The 19935-nt window shown below is 39.3% G+C and overlaps 1 protein-coding gene across 2 annotated transcripts; it reads left to right on the forward strand.

Annotated features, from left to right (window-relative positions):
* The first annotated feature begins 7001 nt into the window (after positions 1-7001).
* LOC122556151 (extracellular calcium-sensing receptor-like) lies at positions 7002-18379 on the forward strand. Of its 2 annotated transcripts, XM_043702656.1 has the most exons (6): positions 7002-7131; positions 9671-9962; positions 11106-11942; positions 12182-12406; positions 17255-17378; positions 17466-18379. In XM_043702656.1, the coding sequence occupies exons 2-6, from the start codon at positions 9705-9707 to the stop codon at positions 18377-18379; spliced, it is 2358 nt and encodes a 785-aa protein (XP_043558591.1). In that variant the 5' UTR covers positions 7002-7131; positions 9671-9704. The 2 variants fall into 2 exon arrangements, with proteins under 2 accessions (XP_043558591.1, XP_043558590.1); XM_043702655.1 differs by lacking the exons at positions 7002-7131; positions 12182-12406 and having other exon boundaries at positions 8912-9962.
* Positions 18380-19935: the final 1556 nt, after the last annotated feature.

Below are 19935 nucleotides of genomic sequence, written 5' to 3' on the forward strand. Positions count from 1 at the left end.
GGAATGTAATTGTTCTTATTCTCCAGCTTTATGTAGTTCTCTTGCATGGTTAGAAGCAGTGCTTGGGGAGAACATTTCCGGTGGACAGAACAAAACATGAGTCAAGCTACACGGAAAGTAAATTATCAAACATATTTTTTGTGAAATAATTTCATGAACAATGGAACACATAATAGCACAGTCAGTGACCTTGTAAATGTCAAATCTCATTCTCATAGCTATGGTACTGATATAAAATTTGGACAGCAATACTTGTTCATAACAAAACATGTGGAAGAATAACATGTTTACACAAGACTGGATTAGCTGTAATATCAGCAGTTAATTGTCTTCAGAGACACACAGGGTGAAGTTCCCATTGGATCCAAATCAGGGCGGGTACACTTAGATTAGATACATACAATTCAGTCACCCAAGCAGCTGTAGCAATACATTATAGTTTGTATTTCAGTCTTTACCTGAGGCTGCTAACTTCTGTTATGATGAACTTAATTGCTCTTCATTTGGTTTCTGGAATTTTACCTGTCTGTCTGTCTGTCTGTCTGTCTGTCTGTCTGTCTGTCTGTCTATCTATCTATCTATCTATCTATCTATCTATCTATCTATCTATCTATCTATCTATCTATCTATCCATCCATCTATCTATCTATCTATCTATCTATCTATCTATCTATCTATCTATCTATCTATCTATCTATCTATCTATCCATCTATCTATCTATCTATCTCTCATTTAGCTTGTACATTGGGTCCACTGGGCTTATATTCACTGGAGCATAAACAGAAATTGTTGGATAAACCCAGCAGGTCTGGCAGCATCTGTGGAGATAAAGTAGAGTTAACATTTTGGGTCCAATGAAGAAGGGTCTGAATTTTCTTGAAGAAATGTCATATTCTCACATCTCTTGAGTCCTTAGTGCTCAGAAATTGTTTTAGTCTTCAATATCAAACAAACACTCACCGCTCTCTTGAGTTAAAAAGATTCTTAGCCTTCCGAATAAAAGATAAATCCTCTCATCTCAGTCAAAAATGACCATCCCCTTATTTCAAGACCCATTATTTTAAGAGTCCCAGCCAGGGGAAACAGCTATTAGCACACAAACTGTCAAGCCCTTAATTTTTGTTTATGCTTCCACTGCACTTTTCAACCATTCTTCTAAGAATTACGGAATATATTCCTACTCTACTCAGTCTCTCCCTCATAAGACAACCCTCTCATCCCGCAAATCAAATGTACACAATATTTCAAGCAATGGCCTACCAAGGCAGTAAATAAAATTTTCTCATATGACTACTTCATCAATAACTTCACCCTCTTTTTTTGAAGATGGTTTCAAAGTACGCATTTAATATAGTTTGAGAGAGAAAACAGGGAATTATAGACCTGTTAGCCTGATTGCCCATTTGCAATAAAACCTTCACAAACTGCTTGCTGTCTGTTCACATTCATTTTCTGTAATTTGTGTACAAGAATCAGAGCACTAACATTTATCAGCCAACCTTTTAGGGAAACATTTGTTCTATTTTTCTTCTTAATAACATTATTATCTGACTTTTCAACTTCAATATGTTGCCCTAACTGTTTACAAGTGGTATTTTTAGTTTTTGCTACAAAGGGAGCAGAATATCATAGCAGCAGAGTCTTACTATGATGTTGAAAGACATAGATGAGACCACCCTTGGAGTACTTGATGGTGTTTGGGTCCCTGTGTTTCTGGAAGGATATACTTGCCCTTGAGGGAATGCAGTAAAGGTACACTTGACTAACTTAGGAGATTGTCCTATCAGGAGAGACTGACTAGACAAGTTCTATATTCCTTTGACTTTAGAAGAATGAAAGTTTACCGAATTAAGCTTTGACAGGGTAACTACTGAGAAAATATCCCCACTGGCTGGCGAATCTAGAGCAAAGCATCGCACTCAGAATAAGGACTGTGATAACCAGACGTTCTTCACTCAAAAAGTTCTGAAGCTTTGGAATTCTCGATCCCAAAAGGTTGTTAATGCTCAGTCCTGAAAAATATTCAAAAAGTAGTCAATTGAGTTTTGGATATGAGGAGAGCTGTTGGAGATGGGAGTGGTGCTGCAAGCTGGATTTGTCATAGAGGAAAACCCATAATTTATTGAATGTGTGAGTCGCTTCATAAAGTCAAATGGCCTGTTCCAGCTTCTTGTGCTTCCCACCTAATGTTACCACACTAAATTCTCTCACATAAGTCTTTGACAATATTATAAGTAGCAAAGGCCCAATCACTGATCCTTGTAATACTGTACTAGTTACACCCTGCTATCTCAAAGCTTGCATGTCAATTCTTTTCTCTGCATTTACCAAACCCAAGGCCATGCTCATATATTGCACTCAAACCGTAGCCATTAATTTTATGTGAAATTTCTTGTGTGACAGCTTATGAAATTCTTCCTGAAATCCCAAATATTAATTATCTACCTATTTTCCCTGCTTGTACAGCCTCAAAACCTTAAACAGATTTGTTAAAGGTAATTTTCCTTCCACAAAACCATGTGGGCATCACATCCTTAATGACAGAGTCTAGCATTTTACTAAATAGTGATGTCAAGCTAACTGGCTTATTATTCCCTTCTCTTCCCATAATAATTATATTAGTACTTCACATCTATCTCGACAACAAAAGATGGTGATGTTATTGATGCTGGAGAAGTGGTATTGCAGATGATGCAAATGGGTAGAACGGAGATGTTCGTAATATTAGCAGGATTCTAATTTAGCATGGTAAGGCATGGAGGTTCAGTGGTTAGCACTGCTGCCTCACAGCACCAGGGACCCAGGTTAAATTCCACCCATGGGTGACTGTGTGCAGTTTGCACATCTCCCCATATCTGCATGGGTTTCTGGCACTTCTGGGTGCTCTGGTTACCTGCCAGAGTCCAAGGATGAGATGGGTTGACTATGCTAAATTTCCCATAATGTCCAGAGATGTGCAGACTAGGTGGATAAGACATGGTAAATGCAAGGTTATGGGGGAGAAGGTAGGGGAGTGTGTCTGGGTAAGTGGCTGTTTGGAGCATCAGTGTGGATTTGATAGGTTTAATGGCCTGCTTCCACACTTAAGGGATTCTTTAATTCTAAGTCTGATGGAATACCTTGTTAATTGTGGGTGGCACGGTGGCACAGTGGTTAGCACTGCTGCCTCACAGCGCCAGAGACCCGGGTTCAATTCCCGCCTCAGGCGACTGACTGTGTGGAGTTTGCACGTTCTCCCCGTGTCTGCGTGGGTTTCCTCCAGGTGCTCCGGTTTCCTCCCACAGTCATAAAGATGTGCAGGTCAGGTGAATTGGCCATGCTAAATTGCCCGTAACCTTAGGTAAGGGGTAAATGTAGGGGCATGGGTGGGTTGCGCTTCGGCGGGGCGGTGTGGACTTGTTGGGCCGAAGGGCCTGTTTCCACACTGTAAGTAATCTAACCTAATTGCTGGAGGAAGCTATGATGGAAGCAGAATATGCTTTGAACACAATCTTCCATAGATTTTTTTGGATTTATTTATGTAATTATTAACTTCAGGTCAATTATTTCAATACCTCATGAATCATCCATATTCAGTAAAGTTCAGCTTATCAAGCATCATTCTTTATATATTATTTCACTCATCAATCAGCTGTCTCCTAAATGAACTAATTGGATCTCAGTTTCTCACATCTCAAATTTCAAATGTTTATTTATCTATTTGGAACTCATCCTTCCATGTCACTGAAATTGTCCCAGCCTCGAGAATCTGTACCTAAATTCTTGAGGTCAATAACATGGTGTTCCAGAAAGACAGAGAAGTAAAGAATGAAGAAGGGATGGCGATATTGATCAAGGACAATATTACTATGTTGCAGAAAGATAATATTTAAATTTGTCAAGTATAGGTCAGAAATATTAGACATACCAAAGTTTGACTCGATATATTCTATAAGCCACCTTATATTGGGAAGCAGATAAAGGAATTTGCAAGGGATTCATAGAATGCCACAAAAGCTATTTAACAATTACAATGAGTCAATTTAATGACCATAATAGAGTCCGGAGTAGTAATAGTACAAATGGCAGAGCTTCTGTCATGCTTCTGAATCATATTGAGGAGAGTTTTTGGGTCAGTATATTTCTGATCCAACAAGGAAGAACACAGTACTGAATCTGGTTCAGGCAATGATATGGGACAACCTGATCAAGTGTAAATCAGGGAAAATTTATGGGAGGGTGATCATTTTATTATAAGGTTTAGAATAGCAAAAGAGAAAACTAGGAACCACCGAGACTCTAGTTAAGTAATGGGCAGTGACCAATTTCAATTGAGGAAAGTAAATTGGAAATAATGAATGATGGACAAACTGAACAGAGGGTAGTAGTGAGACATTGGCTCACTCATCACAACTAAGAAGGGGTTTGTGAAGGACCAGTGCTCAGCAGTCAGATGCGCATCCAATAGGTAATAGTAAAAAGTGACTGAAAGGAATTATAGGAGAAGTTGCTTCACTCACCACAACTGAGAAGATGATCATAGAAAATTCGGTGCTCAGCAGTGGGATCTTGGGGCATGGCCTTTTTGGAGAGGGGTCTGAACTGAGAACCTTCATCATTGGAAGATTGTAAGATCATTTCTGGATTGTGAGAGTAGCAACTGGAGCAGGTATTGTCTCTGCAGTCTTATCACAAGTCTGAATAATTTGTATCCAACTTCATTCAGAAGTTTCAAGTTGGTGATCCATTTTGGCTTGACCAAACATTCCCAACATCTCAGCTGTCCGCCTTCAGCCATTTTCATTTCCTCCATGGCTGAAAACACTGGACTTTGCAAAATGTATGAGCCTTGGCAACATTCCAGTGATAGAACTGGAGACTTGTGCTCCAGTAATAGTTGCAGCCCTAGCTAAGCTGTTTCCGTGCAGGTACAACCCTGGCATTTACCCAGCAATACGGGAAATTGTCCAGGTATGTCATGTCCAGAAAAAAAGGGCAAATACAACCCAACCAATTATTACCTCATCTGCAGTGCTGACAAAAGGACTCATCAATTCTCTGCTTCCCATGTTCAGCTCTTGGCTTCGCCTAAGCAGATACAAAAGAGCTGAATTCAAGATGTTTAATAAGGATGACTGCCTTTGACATCAAGTTTTTGACCGAAAGTGGCACCACCTAAAGCTAGAGTCAAGGGGAATCGGGGAAACTATCCACTGGTTAGAGTTATACCTCACACAAAGTGATTATGATCAAATATCTTAGCAAAAGACATCATTGCAGGAGTTCCTCAGGGTAGTGCCCTATCCCAACTGCTTCCTCAATGATCTTCCCTTTAACATCAGGTCAGCATTAGAAATGTTTGCTGGTGATTGCACAAAGTTTGGCACCAGAAGCAGTCCATGGTGATATACAACAAGATGTGGCCATCTGTTAGGTTGGAACTAATTCACACCTTTCCTTCGCTGGTGCTGGTCAAAATCCAGGAATCCCCCTCCCCCTCCCCCCAAACAATAGAAACAACAATCTATTTCTAGCAGAGACTCGTGATTTTGTTGTAAAAGCTGTCAGAAACTTCCCATTGTCACCCGATTATATTAATATGTTTTATGGAACTAATTCAGGGGCTAATAACATGTTTGCTTAACATTATGCTATCAGAGGCGGTAGTGAATTTAAAACAGCTACATGAACACTCTCTTTGATGTAATTAACGGGAAAAAGGGAACACCAAACCATGTATGAACAGATTGCTAATGATAACCACCGGAGAAATGGAAAGCGTCCTCATAGTCCAATTAGGTCAAAACTTACACGACATCGGGTTTTAATCCAACTGGTTCATTTGAAAACCCAAGCTTTCGGAACCTCGCTCCTTCTTCAGGTGTTGGGAGCGAGGGTCCGAAAGCTTGGGTTTTCAAATGAACCTGATGGCCTATAACCTGGTGACGTGTGATGTTTGACCTTGTCCAACCCAGTCCAACACCCGCACCTCCGCGTTATAGTCCAATTAGTGATGGACTTGTCAGCGATTATCGCATTCCGGTAACGAAAAAAGCATAGCTATCAGAATGAAATACGTTGATGGCAAGGATAAGGCCATCAGGGTCAGCTAAGAGAAACGGCTTGATGCCATTAAGATGAAAGTTATAATTGAGAAGAGCCTAATGAGCGTGTTTGTCATTTCGGAATCAAAGCAAGACTCGTCATTTCTGCAGAAATGTGGGATGTCCAGTTTGAACGTTCACAGATATGATTCAAAACTTGCCTCCTCCCATTTAAAATCCCAATGATTAAAGAAGAATTATTTTATTTACAAATCAGAATGGGGTGCATGATACGTTCAAAACTAAGCGCTGTGCAATCTCAGTGCATGTAGCAATCTGAATCAATTTACCTCCAGTGATTTTACACGCATCTTAAATTATAAAGGAAAATGATACAGATTCTATATTATAGAGTGAAACGTAAACGACGCAGGGCCATTGTTGATGTACTTATTGTCTCATGTTCATATCTCGTTATTCTGCATGCCACGGAATTCGGAAAACAGATGCACTAGTATCCATCATTGTTGATGATAAACGTTATTGCTCCGGGATCAAGTTGGTCTCTTGGATTCAACACGAAGAATATCCACTGAAACACTTCAAGTTGCGCAACACCCAGAAGATTGTGATATTGATGAACAGATAAAAGAGAGCGCAGTGGGATTTCGTGGTAATGACTGTGCAATTAGTGTTGCTTCCTTCCATTTTAAATTATGCATCTGAGCATCGAGGAATATTCGGTGCTTTTCGATACCCATTTGGGACATGTAACTAATTGGTTAACGATTCATGAAGCATTAGGTCACTGTAAGAAAATATTGCATCTGCAACACTATATAGAGACGGTTAGAAATGCAATGATTTGGAATACCGCTGGTCACATTTAATCAAGATGGATGGTCGATTCTTGCTGATATTATTGTCTGTTCTCACCCCTAGTTGGTTGACGAATGAGCCAAAATGCAAACGTTGGGGAAAGCTTGACTTACTCGGATTGTCTAAGGACGCAGACATCGTTCTGGGCGGAGTTTTCAGTGTCCATGTCGATGTAGAAGATCAAGATCTCTCCTTCAGAACCCAACCGAAACCGTTGAAGTGTACACTGTTCGTAAAATCTTGTAGTTTTAGTTTCTGGCGCTTTTGTTTTGTTTACATTTTTAACTGCTACTCTTGGCGAATTCCGAAATAGTTTCTCTATATTGGGCGAAATCACTTTCTAACGATTCACCAGTGGTCTTCCAGTTTACCATACAACTGGAATTTTATGAAGTAAATTAAATTTATATGTTACATCCGTGGGATATTTGCCAACCGCGTTTTTGCATTTATTACTGTGAAACACATTGGAATGAAAACGTTCCAAATTGGCTAATTATTTTTGCCACTAATTGGCGTGAATTTAATGTATGTTGGGGGCAGCTTAACAGTTTCATAACTTAGGTAAAAGGAAAGGAAATATCTTATATTTGAATGCAGATCTGCGAGAAAACGTCGATAGCAGTCTGTACCGTGGTGCTAACTCTCTAAATTGTTAGATTTGATTCTAATCGCTCTTAATACATTTTTTTGTTCGATTTACCATTGTGGATCTCCGTGAAGTTAGGGTTCAGTGAATACATTCTCAGTACTCACTATCTACGCTTACACCAAAGAAATAGGTAGGGGAAGGAGATCATCTGACAGATATCACCGTCCGGTTCATATCAACTGCAGATGTGATTTCGAATAACAGTGCTGGTGTAGTGTATCTTGAGATTTAAAAAAATGATGTTTTCATGAAGCAAGTTTATTGACATTTTTCGCGGAAAATTTGCAATTTTATTTATGAAAACTTGTTGGTATTACTAGTGATATTCTAAACCTGCTCTTTTTGAACGTGTTTATCATTTCTCCAGTAACAATGAAAAGATTCTTCCTGAAATGCGCGTTTCTAAGCAGGCAGCTGATGTAGATCTAACGTAGTGATCCATCTCCATAAATTATTCTCCTTTGCAGGCATTTAATAAATTATTCTCCTTTGCAGGCATTTAAACTGAACTAGTCTGACCAGCTCTAATGAAAAGTTTTACTCTCTCTATACTTAATTATTCCAAAATATTCCTGGCTTCCTATCTTCCATTCTTCGTACGCACACACTAGTCTCAAACCCTGCTGCCAATATCTTAACTTGCATCAAGCTTCATCTCATCTACCTTCCTGCTCTTCCTCACCCCTGTTTTGCTTTCTGCTGTGCCAGCACGTGTCACGAGTCTTGATCAAGGACTTGTTGACATAAGTCAAAAGATACTCAGGTGCAAGGCGGCCCTGGTGAACGTGCCGTCTTTTGAACCAGACGAACCACAGGCCCCTCAGATAGATGCAAACATTGCACAGTTTAAGAGAAAACCATGGGTGTTAATTTCGGTGCCTTTGTCAATATTTATCCCTCAACCATCATTAGAAAAAAATGAAGAATTATTTTGATTTAATTGCAATGTAGTTTATTTAAAATTGGTCAGCGAATGTTAGCTCACGGGGCGGCACGGTGATTCAGTGGTTAGCAATGCTGCCTCATCGCACCAGGGACCCAAGTTCGATTCTAATCTCGGGCGAATGTCTGTGTGGAGTTTGCACGTTTTCCCCGTGTCTGTATGGGTTTCCTCTGGATGCTCCGGTTTCCGCCCACAATCCAAAGATATGCAGGTTATGTGAATTCGCCGTGCTAAATTGCCCATAGTGGTCAGGGTGGTGGCTAGGTGCATTAGTCAGGGGTAAATGTAGTGGAATGTGTCCGGGTGGGTTACTCTTCGAAGGGTCGGTGTGGACTTGTTGGGCCGAAGGGCCTGTTTCCACACTGTAGGGATTCTATGATTAGCCGCTGTGATTCCCACATTACGGTCACAACGCTTTAAACGCACTTCTTTGGCTGTAAAGCACTTTGCAAAGTTTAGGAGTTGTGGCAGGTGCTACATGAAAGCAAATATTTCTTTGAAAATTCCCACCCTCGTTTCAACTCAATCCATAACCTCTCCCTGTCCGCAACTGAGACATCATCATATGCAGAAAATTAACCACTGATAAGTCCGAATGCAAATTTTACAGCGTTGGAATTTGAGTACTCGGCAAAAATCATAATTTTCAATGAACGAAACTTTAAGATATCCACGTACAATAATTTAACGTATGCACGTCCCTCGAATAATTATGATGATTTGACGAGAATGGATATCATTGATATTCCTCTCTTGGCTAAAATGCCTCAGCAACAAACCCCCAATTGATTAAGCTGCTTTAAATTGCCACCTGTGCACTTTATTTCTGTTAATAAAAATGTTGTTGAAAATATACTAATCAACACAAACTTAAGACAAGATAAACTGACATTGACATTAATAATGCTTGCCTATTAAACCAAATTAACTTGTTGAATTTATTGTTTTAAGTCATGAGGCTCGTGGATATTGTTTTACTGCATTTTAACTAAATAAGAACGCAACTCGATCAAAAGACATTATTTTCTGCCGCATTCTTTTTTTCGGGGGTTAGCTTCCTAAGAATTGTTTTGATTTTCTAAAATTTATCATTGCTGTGCCTGTCGTATCAATGAAACTAAAAAAAACATAAATTCCTCTTTTTCATTTGTGTACAAATGTGCTTTCTGCAGCTTTCGATTTAGACTTTTTCGTTTTGCAATAACGATGATATTTGCAATAGAAGAAATCAACAAGAATCCAAATCTGCTTCCAAATGTTACTTTGGGTTACTGGATTTATGATTCTTGTGGCATGCCCACTGTGTCACTGAAAGGAGCCTTTGAGTTTTTGAACAGTCTTGAAACGGCATCTTCAGAATCTGTCTGTCAACGCTCCCCCGTGATTCCTGCTATTGTCGGTGATTCTGGATCATCACAAACAATGGCAATCGCGTCTTTAATCGCCCCTTTTCGCATCCCTTTGGTAAGTTTTTTCATAGAATATTATAACAGCTTGTAAGCGATAATGGGGAAAAAAGAACAAGTCGTCTTTCATTCAGTTTTCAGTGTTAGTCCCTCACAAGAACTGCTTTAACTGATGCCCTTTCTTCACTTACAGCATTATCATGAGCCTGGCTAAAATAGCAAACTTTCTCTTGCTCTTTGACCAGCCTCCCAGGATTACACATACTGTTGCTCAGTTAAAGTAGTGTTAACTAATTGGATAACCATAGACACGAATTATATCAGCATTTGGTGTAATTATCATGGTGCACAATGAGTAGAAAAGCAAGTAGGCACTTGAAGTGCAAACTAAAAATTACTTAGTCAGTGCAGGCAAAATGGGCCGAATGTTCCCCATTTACAATAACAATTATGTGGTTCTGTGAATGAAGTATCATTAATTATAAAAGAGGATGTAATTTAGATAAATCTTAACGCCTCTATATAAAACTGTTCATGACATTTAAATAATATGGAATGAACACAGACAAGATAAAATACCCCACTACTTTAACCAGATCACATGTTTAATTATGTACTTTAAGCGTGTAATCAACACGAATATGGGGAACGGCGGCATGAATTAATTGCCTTTGATTCTGTTCACAATTGTGATAAACATGAAACGATGCATGAAATTCGAAATGATAAAGTTGTATTTACTACGTTTGTCTGAATACTTAAAATGTAAATATCCGTAGGTAAACGCCATACTCGTTTAAAGTGTAAATCACACAACACCAGGTTTAATTGGAGGCACACTAGCTTTCGGAGCGATGCCCCTTCATCAGGTGATAGTAGAGCAAGCTAGTGTGCTTCCAATTAAACCCGTTGGACTATAACCTGGTGTTGTGTGATTTTTAACTTTGTACACCCCAGTCCAACGCCGGCATCTCCAAATCACGTTTAAAGTATATTATGCTGAGAGGGCTGAGTTTTATAATTAATAACAAAACTTTTTTTCAATGAACCACTTGCATTAATTGCCCATGGATGCAGCCTGATCGAGCCATTTTGACTGTCTTAGGAAGTAAACATCTAAAATTTCCTACCTCTTTCGCAGTTCTTAGTTGGACATTATAGCCAAAAAACTATATTACTTATTGTATTATTTTGCCTGCAGGTTAGTTATGTCGCTTCATGTGCATGCCTGAGCAACAGATATGAATATCCGTCATTCTTCAGAACAATTCCGAGTGATTATTTTCAGGTGAGAGCCATAGCTCAACTCATAAAACATTTTGGATGGACCTGGATTGGGACAATCAGAAGTGATGATGACTATGGGAACTTTGGGATACAAGCTTTTACAGAGGCAGTGCGAGAGTTGGGTATTTGTATCGCCTTCTCTGAATCATTTCACATCACATATCCAAGGTACAAATTACTTAAAACTTTAGACATCATCAAGCAATCCTCCACAAAAGTTATATTAGCCTTCCTTGCGCAAGCCGATATGAGCATCTTACTGCAGGAAGTTGTAAGGCAGAATTTAACTGGCATACAATGGGTAGGAAGCGAGGCCTGGGTCACCACTACCGTACTGCCTCCTGAAGAAAGTAAACAGTTCCTCGTTGGCACAATTGGAATTGCGATTCGAAAAGTACGTGTGCCGGGACTGAAGGAATTTTTAATGCAGTCTCACCCATCTGCATATCCAGGAAACCGTTTAATTGAAGAGTTTTGGGAAAGAGCGTTCAGCTGCAGTTTGAAGAACGCGGAAAACACATTTAATGACTTAAAACCAGATTCGTGGCCCAAGAATTGCACCGGGAAGGAAAATCTGTATACTACACGTAATGATTTTACAGATGTGTCTGAGTACAGAGTAACTTATAATGTGTACAAATCAACCTATGCTATAGCTCACGCTCTACATGACATGCTCTCGTGTGAACATGGCAAAGGACCATTTATTAATAACAGTTGTGCAAATATTTCAAACTTTCAACCGTGGCAGGTAAGTACTTTTCATCATCTTTGCTGCATGAAAATAAGCTGATTAAATAATTGATGCTATTCATGATGATTACATCCATTAGGAAAGATGTATTTCGGTATCTGAAGGACTATATGAAACTCTTGCATTTATAAAACTCCCTTGACCAACTCTTGGCCAGACCAGAGGGAGCATCATCCTGTTCATAAAACATTGAACATTATATTGTTTCTCTCTGTATTATGCTTCTTTTGATATAGCTTCTTCATTACATGAAAAGAGTAAACTTCAGGACAAAGATTGGTGAAAAATTATATTTTGATAGTAATGGTGACCCAGTGGCAACATATGACATTGTAAACTGGCAGGCGAACGACTTTGGTGCTGATATTATAACTGTTGGATATTATGATGGAGCTGCTCCCTCAGACGAAAACTTTATACTATCTGAAAAGGCAATTGTATGGAGTGGTGGCCAGGCTACGGTAAGAAGTCTCACGACATTACAGTATTGCAACTATTAACAGTTTTTAACTCATCAGAGCCTATTCATAGACAAATAGAACATCACAACCAACAGTAATTAAAATATTATAAATCTACCCAGATCTGTAATTGATTTCAGACCAGGTTGTAAGAGTTTTGCGGCTATCAGATGGGTTCATCAGTAGAATAAACAGATTCTGTTGTTGTTTCAGCAAGTGATAATGTGAACCTATTGTAGTGAATGAGAACTATTCACAGCATCCAACCCAATATCACTTGATATTTGGTTGCTCAAGAGCCTTGTCCAACCTCTGCAAAATACGTGATCCAACCATTACACTCAGCAGTGCAGCTCTATTCAGAAATTTCCAGTGTAAGTCTATTTGCTTTTCCATCTATTTCATTCATAAAATCAGGAAGTATGGGATACAGGGAGATTTGGCTATCTGGATTCAGAATTGGCTGGCTGACAGAAGGCAGAGAATGGTTGTAGATGGACAATATTTTGCCTGGAGGACAGTGTTGATTGGGGTCCCGCAGGGCTCAGTTCTTGGGCCTCTGCTCTTTGTAGTTTTTATAAATGACTTGGATGAGGAGGTTGAGGAGTGGGTTAGTAAATTTGCAGATGACACAAAGGTTGGAGGTTTCATCGATAGTATAGAGAGCTACTGCAAGCTGCAGCGCGACATAGACAGAATGCAGAGCTGGGCTGAGAAATGGCAGATGGAGTTCAACCTGGATAAGTGTGAAGTGATGCGTTTTGGAAGGTCAAACTTGAATGCTGAATATAGGATTAAAGACAGGAGTGGAGGAACAGAGGGATCTAGGTGTGCATGTACATTGATCCCTCAAAGTTGCCACCCAAGTGGATAGGGTTGTTAAGAAAGCATATGGTGTTTTGGCTTTCATTAACAGGGGTATCGAGTTTAAGAGCCATGAGGTTTTGCTGCAGCTCTACAAGTCCCTGGTGAGACCACACTTGGAATATTGTGTCCATTTCTGGTCACCCTACTATAGGAGAGATACAGAGGCTTTGGAGAGGGTGCAAAGAAGGTTTACCAGGCTGCTGCCTGGACTGGAGGGCTTGCCGTATGAAGAAAGGTTGAATAAGCTCGGACATTTCTCTCAAGAGAGAAGGAGGAAGAATTTAGACCTGATCGAGGTGTACAAAATGATGAGAGGAATAGATAGAGTCAAGAGCCAGAGTCTTTTCCCCAGGGCAGGATTGACTGGTATGAGAAGTCATAGTTTGAAGATATTAGGAGGAAGGTATAAAGGAGACATCAGCGGTGGGTTCTTTACACAGAGAGTTGTGAATGCATGGAATGTGTTGCTAGCTGAGGTGGTGGAAGAGAAGTCATTGGGGACATGTAAGCGACTGCTGGGCATGCACATGGATAGCAGTGAGTTGAGAGGTGTGCAGGTTGAGTTACTATATTTTACATTAGGATTAAGTCTCGGCACAACATCATGGTCCTGAGGGCCTGTTCTGTGCTGTACTTTTCTATGTTCTATGTTCTATCTTTTTATCTGTTCTCTTAATTTCTCAGCCTTTGGCATTGCGTCAAATTTTGTCTGATTTTACTTCCACGGAACTCCTTTGAGATATGTTGTAGGTCTGTAATAAATATTGTTCTTGTACGTTGGTTGAACATATATATAGGCATTAGCTTCAAGCCCATCATCACAACCTTATGTCCAAACAGTTATAGCTTTGGAGCCAGCTGTCAAATAGAGACTAAATTGGGAATGCAAGAACAGCATTTCTGTGTTTGTCTGCATTTACTATCTGGACACCTTTCCTCAGGTTTTCATATAACCCTGTAATCAGATTGATGCAGGAATAATATCATTAAAAAGAGATGCTCAGTAATATTTAAAATTTCTGAATATACTCATAACAATTCAAGCATTTGGAATCCAATGCCAAAGGGAATCCTAAAGTGTTACAGATATTTGAATAATAACACATCTGGTTACCACATGCTGCTAATCTGTAAGTGCATTTTTGAAGATTGTTCGCAGTTAGATAAACTAAAAAGGGAAAACTGACATTTATTTAATGTTTTCGCAACCTTAGGCCCAGTCAGAACTCTATTACAACAAAATACTTTAAAATGTAGTCACACACAAAGTACCACAAACAACAATATGATAATGACCTAGATTTTGTGGTTAGTGACAAATTCTCGAGCTGGCTCTGTGGAGTGGATTTTCTTTTCAGCTGCTGTTATTTTGAACCTGGTGCCAAGTAAAGGGGTTATTGAGGAGTCAAGGAATATGTTAACAAACAGAGAAAGCAAACCAAGAAGTAAAATGCAAAGTGATGTGCACTTTTAATTACAATTTTCTCAAGAGTGAAGTAAGTGATTGAGATGTACACATGGACTTGTCATTCACTATTTATAATGTTTCAGTATCACAATGGAGGGACTTGACATTGATGATTTCCTCTTCTTTATAGAGTTAAAGCCAATAAGGAAACTTAAAATCACAACAGTGAATTAGGAAGAATATTGTGAGTTTTGAAAAAGGGTCATCTTATGTAATGAGAACAATAGGGCTGTTTTGAAATAGTAATAGACATCTGATTGTTTAAATAACTCTTCCTGGTAGTGAGATTGTGAATTAAAAATATTTTAAAATTCAATCTTACCTGAATAAGTGAATCTGATAAATAATTATATAAAAGTATGTGGGAATTTTGAAAGCATTGCTTTGAAATAGCCTGGATTATGAAGAAATTACATTATTAAAATAGAGAAATAAAGTATGAAGGGATCCTGGAATTAAGAAGATAAACATATTCCATGGATAGCATAATTGAAGTATAACTTAGTGAACATAATGTTACATTGTAATTTGTTTATTTCATAACTGCATTCAGTGTGGCTGGGTCAAAATCCAGAAGATCCCTTTTTTATTGCATTGCTGCAGCAGGTCAAGAAGGCAGCTCACCGGCACATTCTGAAGGGCAGCAAGGAATGGGCAATAAACGCAATAGCTGTATCCTGTGAATGAATGATTTAACAAAGTTATTTGTTGATAAATCTACTCATGAATATTCTTGTTTTCATACTTTTATACACCAGTGGCTATCATTCCCTTGTCCAGTATCACTTACAATCTCACCCTATTCTAATCCTATTTCCATCTGTGTCTTCCTTTGTAATAAAAACACCCGGTCAAGTCTTTGTAATGGAACTTACAGGCTTTTATCTATTAATTCCCAACTCATCCATTTGCTACTATACATTTGTCACTATTACTTTCCTTAATCATAATATAGGAGAAAGTGAGGTCTGCAGATGCTGGAGATCAGAGCTGGAAATGTGTTGCTGGAAAAGCGCAGCAGGTCAGGCAGCATCCAGGGAACAGGAGAATCGACGCATAAGCCCTTCTTCAGGAATGAGGAAAGTTTGTCCAGCAGGCTAAGATAAAAGGCGGGGAGGAGGGACTTGGGGGAGGGGCGTTGGAAATGTGATAGGTGGAAAGAGGTCAAGGTGAGGGTGATAGGTCAGACTGGGGTGGGGGCGGAGAGGTCGGGAAGAAGATTGCAGGTTAGGAAGGCGGTGCTGAATTTGATGGATTTGGCTGAGACAGGGTGGGGGGAGGGGAAATGAGGAAACTGGTGAAATCCGAGTTCATCCCTTGTGGTTGGAGGGTTCCTAGGCGGAAGATGAGGCGCTCTTCCTCCAACCGTCGTGTTGTTGTGGTCTGGCGATGGAAGATTTCCAAAGACCTGCATATCCTTGGTGGAGTGGGAGGGGGAATTGAAATGTTGAGCTACAGGGTGGTTGGGTTGGTTGGTTGGTCCGGGTGTCCCAGAGGTGTTCTCTAAAACGCTCTGCAAGTAGGCGGCCTGTCTCCCCAATATAGAGGAGGCCACATCGGGTGCAGAGGATGCAATAGATGATGTGTGTGGAGGTGCAGGTGAATCTGTGGCGGATATGGAAGTTTCCTTTGGGGCCTTGGAGGGAGGTGAAATCATAATATACTCCAGACCCACAACAACATGCTTGACTCTTAACTGCCCTCTCAGATGGGCAATAAATTCTCTTTGATGCATGTTCCAGTTAAATGTATATGCTAATTCCACTGATTCCAAATGTATGGCCTTGAATCAATCCCCATAAATATACTAATTTCATAATTAGGTATTATGGCAGAAACAAATGTTCATTTAAGTACAGTATTCAACAACAGAGAAGAATGTATTGCATCAAACACACTGTTGCCCCATCCTTTTACAGCCAAATCCAATAAACTGCTTTAGGATCATTCTGAAGATCAAAGTGCAGGTAATTTTCTTTCCTCCATCACACTTGAAACTGCAGAGCTGAAGAATTGTTTCCTTAAAAGTTTGTGATCTGTCATCTGGGTGCCTCTGCTACTTCAGCTGTCTTTCCATTTGACCTCAAATATTCTGAACTTTCCACTCTACCTTTAACCAAATACAATTTGGACTAGTTTTTCTGTCGTGTTTTCCATAAGATTATTCTCATGCTCCCATTACCGATTGTCACTAAATTGCTAATAATTTTGTCTATCATTGTAAATTATTTTGCAAATGATCCTTTTTCTTGTGTACTTTATGTCCATCATTGGAAACTGCAATTGTTTCCTTTTTCAAATAAAAGTGCAAATCCAGTCATGAGCCTTGTTATTTTGAACTATCACTGCACCTCCAACATCTTTGTAAAGTCCTTGAACAATTTGGCAAATCTTTCCAATAAATGTAATGACCAACATCTCTTGAAACGTACACCACTGAAATCCTTTAAAAACACTGCCAATTGTAAATTCTGATATCACTGAAACTTTGAATTTTTACTTTTCATTATTAGGTTCCAAAGGCAATTTGCTCTGAAAGTTGCATTCCAGGAACAAGGAAAGCAGCAAGGATAGGGCAACCCAAATGTTGCTTCGATTGTGTACAATGTTCACAGGGAGAAATGAGTAACACTACCGGTAAGATGTGTCTCAGATATCTTTATTTATTTGATAAGGTTTAATTTTAAATTTCAACTGTTTAAATGTCCATACCTTTCCATTTAGATTCAACGGAATGTATCCCATGTCCAACAGAATATAAGTCCAATCAACAGCGAGACCAGTGTGTACCGAAGGAGATAGAATTTTTATCCTTTTATGAGATCATGGGGATTATTCTGGTGGCATTTGCATTATTTGGATGCTGCATCACTTTAATCGTATTTTTAACATTTTACACTCACAGGCACACTCCAATTGTAAAAGCTAACAACTCAGAATTAAGCTTTCTTCTGATTGTTACATTACTGCTTTGTTTTCTATGTTCCATTACATTTATTGGTGAACCCTCAGCCTGGTCTTGCATGTTACGTCACACAGCATTTGGAATTGCATTTGTTCTTTGTGTGTCTTGCATTTTGTGTAAAACACTTATTGTTGTCCTGGCATTTAAAGCGACCCTTCCCAACAACAACCTCATGAAGTGGTTTGGACCAATGCAGCAGCGACTGACTATTTTCATTCTGACTTTGTTGCAATGCTTAATATGCACAATCTGGCTCGCCACCTCACCGCCTTATCCTTTGAAAAACAGCAATTATTTTAATGAGGTCATTGTTTTTGAATGCAATGTAGGATCTTCAGTCGCCTTTTATTGTGTGCTGGGTTATATTGGATTTCTGTCTTGTGTGTGCTTTGTAGCCGCCTTTCTAGCTCGACATCTACCTGACAATTTCAATGAAGCTAAACACATCACTTTCAGCATGTTGATCTTCTGTGCTGTTTGGATCACGTTCATTCCAGCTTATATAAGTTCTCCTGGGAAGTACACAGTAGCTGTAGAAGTGTTTGCTATTTTAGCATCGACCTTCGCCTTGCTGGTCTGTATTTTCGCTCCTAAATGTTATATTATTCTGTTGGAAAGAGAAAAGAACACCAGAAAACATTTAATGGGCAAAGCATCTTCTAAAAGGCTTTGAGAATTTGGAAAGCTGCATTCAGACTGATTAGATTAGTGAGTGTGGAAACAGGCCCTTCGGCCCAACAAATCCACACCGACCGCCGAAGCGCAACACACCCAGACCCATTCTCCTACATTTATCCCTTCAGCTAACACTACGGGCAATTTAGCATGGCCAATTCATCTAACCTGCACGTTTTTGGACTGTGGGAGGAAACCCACGCAGATAATGTGCAAACTCCACACAGTCAGTCGCCTGAGGCGGAAAATAAACCCGGGTCTCTGGCGCTGAGGCAGCAGTGCTAACCACTGAGCCACAGTGCCGCTTACCCTTTTGCTATTAACATATAGAAGCAATTCAAATTTGGTAAATTTGTGAATGCTTATTGAGTTCCGCTGACGTTTTCTCTTTGCCATGCGTTTTGCTTTCATTTCTGATGATCATAAGTATTGGAATGTAAATAGACTGCTGAATTCATAAGCCTGCTTGATCATTCATTCAGTTAATGGCTGATTTGATTACTTCATTTTCCTGGCCAGTCCTGAGAATTTTTCACCTCTTTGTTTAGTAATAATCCATCTATGTCTATCTTTAATGTATTCAAAGACTCTGCTATGGCAGTCTTTTAAGGAAGAGAGTTTCAAATGCTCATGAATGTTGAGAGAAGAAAGATTCTTCTCATTATTTATAAATGAGTGACCCCTTATTTTTAAACAGTGATCCCTAATTCTAGGTTCCTCCACCACATCCCGTCAAGATCCACCAGGATCTGAACTTTATCAATTAAGCCATTTCTTATTTTTAAACTACAGCCTGTTCAAACTTTGCTTGGAAGGAAATGTGCCCATGCCAAGTATTGAGCAAACCTTACCTGAACTTCCAATATATTTATGCCATTTCTTTAATGAGGAGACTAATACTGTACATGTAATTCAGATGTGGTCTCATCAATGCCCTGTATAACTCCAGCATAATTTCCGTACTTTTGTTTCCATCTCCCTCTCAAGAAATGGCAATATTCTTTTAATTTGCCTGCTTACTTGTTGCACCTGTGTGTTAACCTTCTCTGATTCATGAACGAGGACACCAGATTTCTCTGCATCTTAGGGCTCTGCAATTGCTCACTTTTCAGATAACATCCTTCATTTTTACTCTTTCTGCCAAAATGGACAACTCATTATATTCCACATTATATTCCACTTAATTTTCCTTTGTTCAGACATTGAAATGGATCAGTTGCTAATTAACTTACATGATTGCACTAAGACTTATATGGATGGTGCTAGATTTTTTTTTATTAATTCATGGGATGAAGGTATCATTGGCTAAGCCAATATCATTGCTGTGGGTCTGGAGTCACATGTCAGCCCGACCAGGTAAGAATGGCAGTTTCCTTCACTAAAGGATGTTGTTTTTTCCTCACAATAAACAACATTTTCATGGCTATTGTTAGAATGTTAATTCCAGATTTTTAAAATTGCATTCATTATCCACCACATCCTGTAGCAGGATTTGAACCCCAGCCCCCAGAACATTAACATGGTTTCTAGATTTAACAATCTTCCAATAACGCC

Source organism: Chiloscyllium plagiosum, chromosome 13, assembly GCF_004010195.1.
Source record: "Chiloscyllium plagiosum isolate BGI_BamShark_2017 chromosome 13, ASM401019v2, whole genome shotgun sequence".
In the NCBI taxonomy this organism is placed as follows: domain Eukaryota; kingdom Metazoa; phylum Chordata; class Chondrichthyes; order Orectolobiformes; family Hemiscylliidae; genus Chiloscyllium; species Chiloscyllium plagiosum.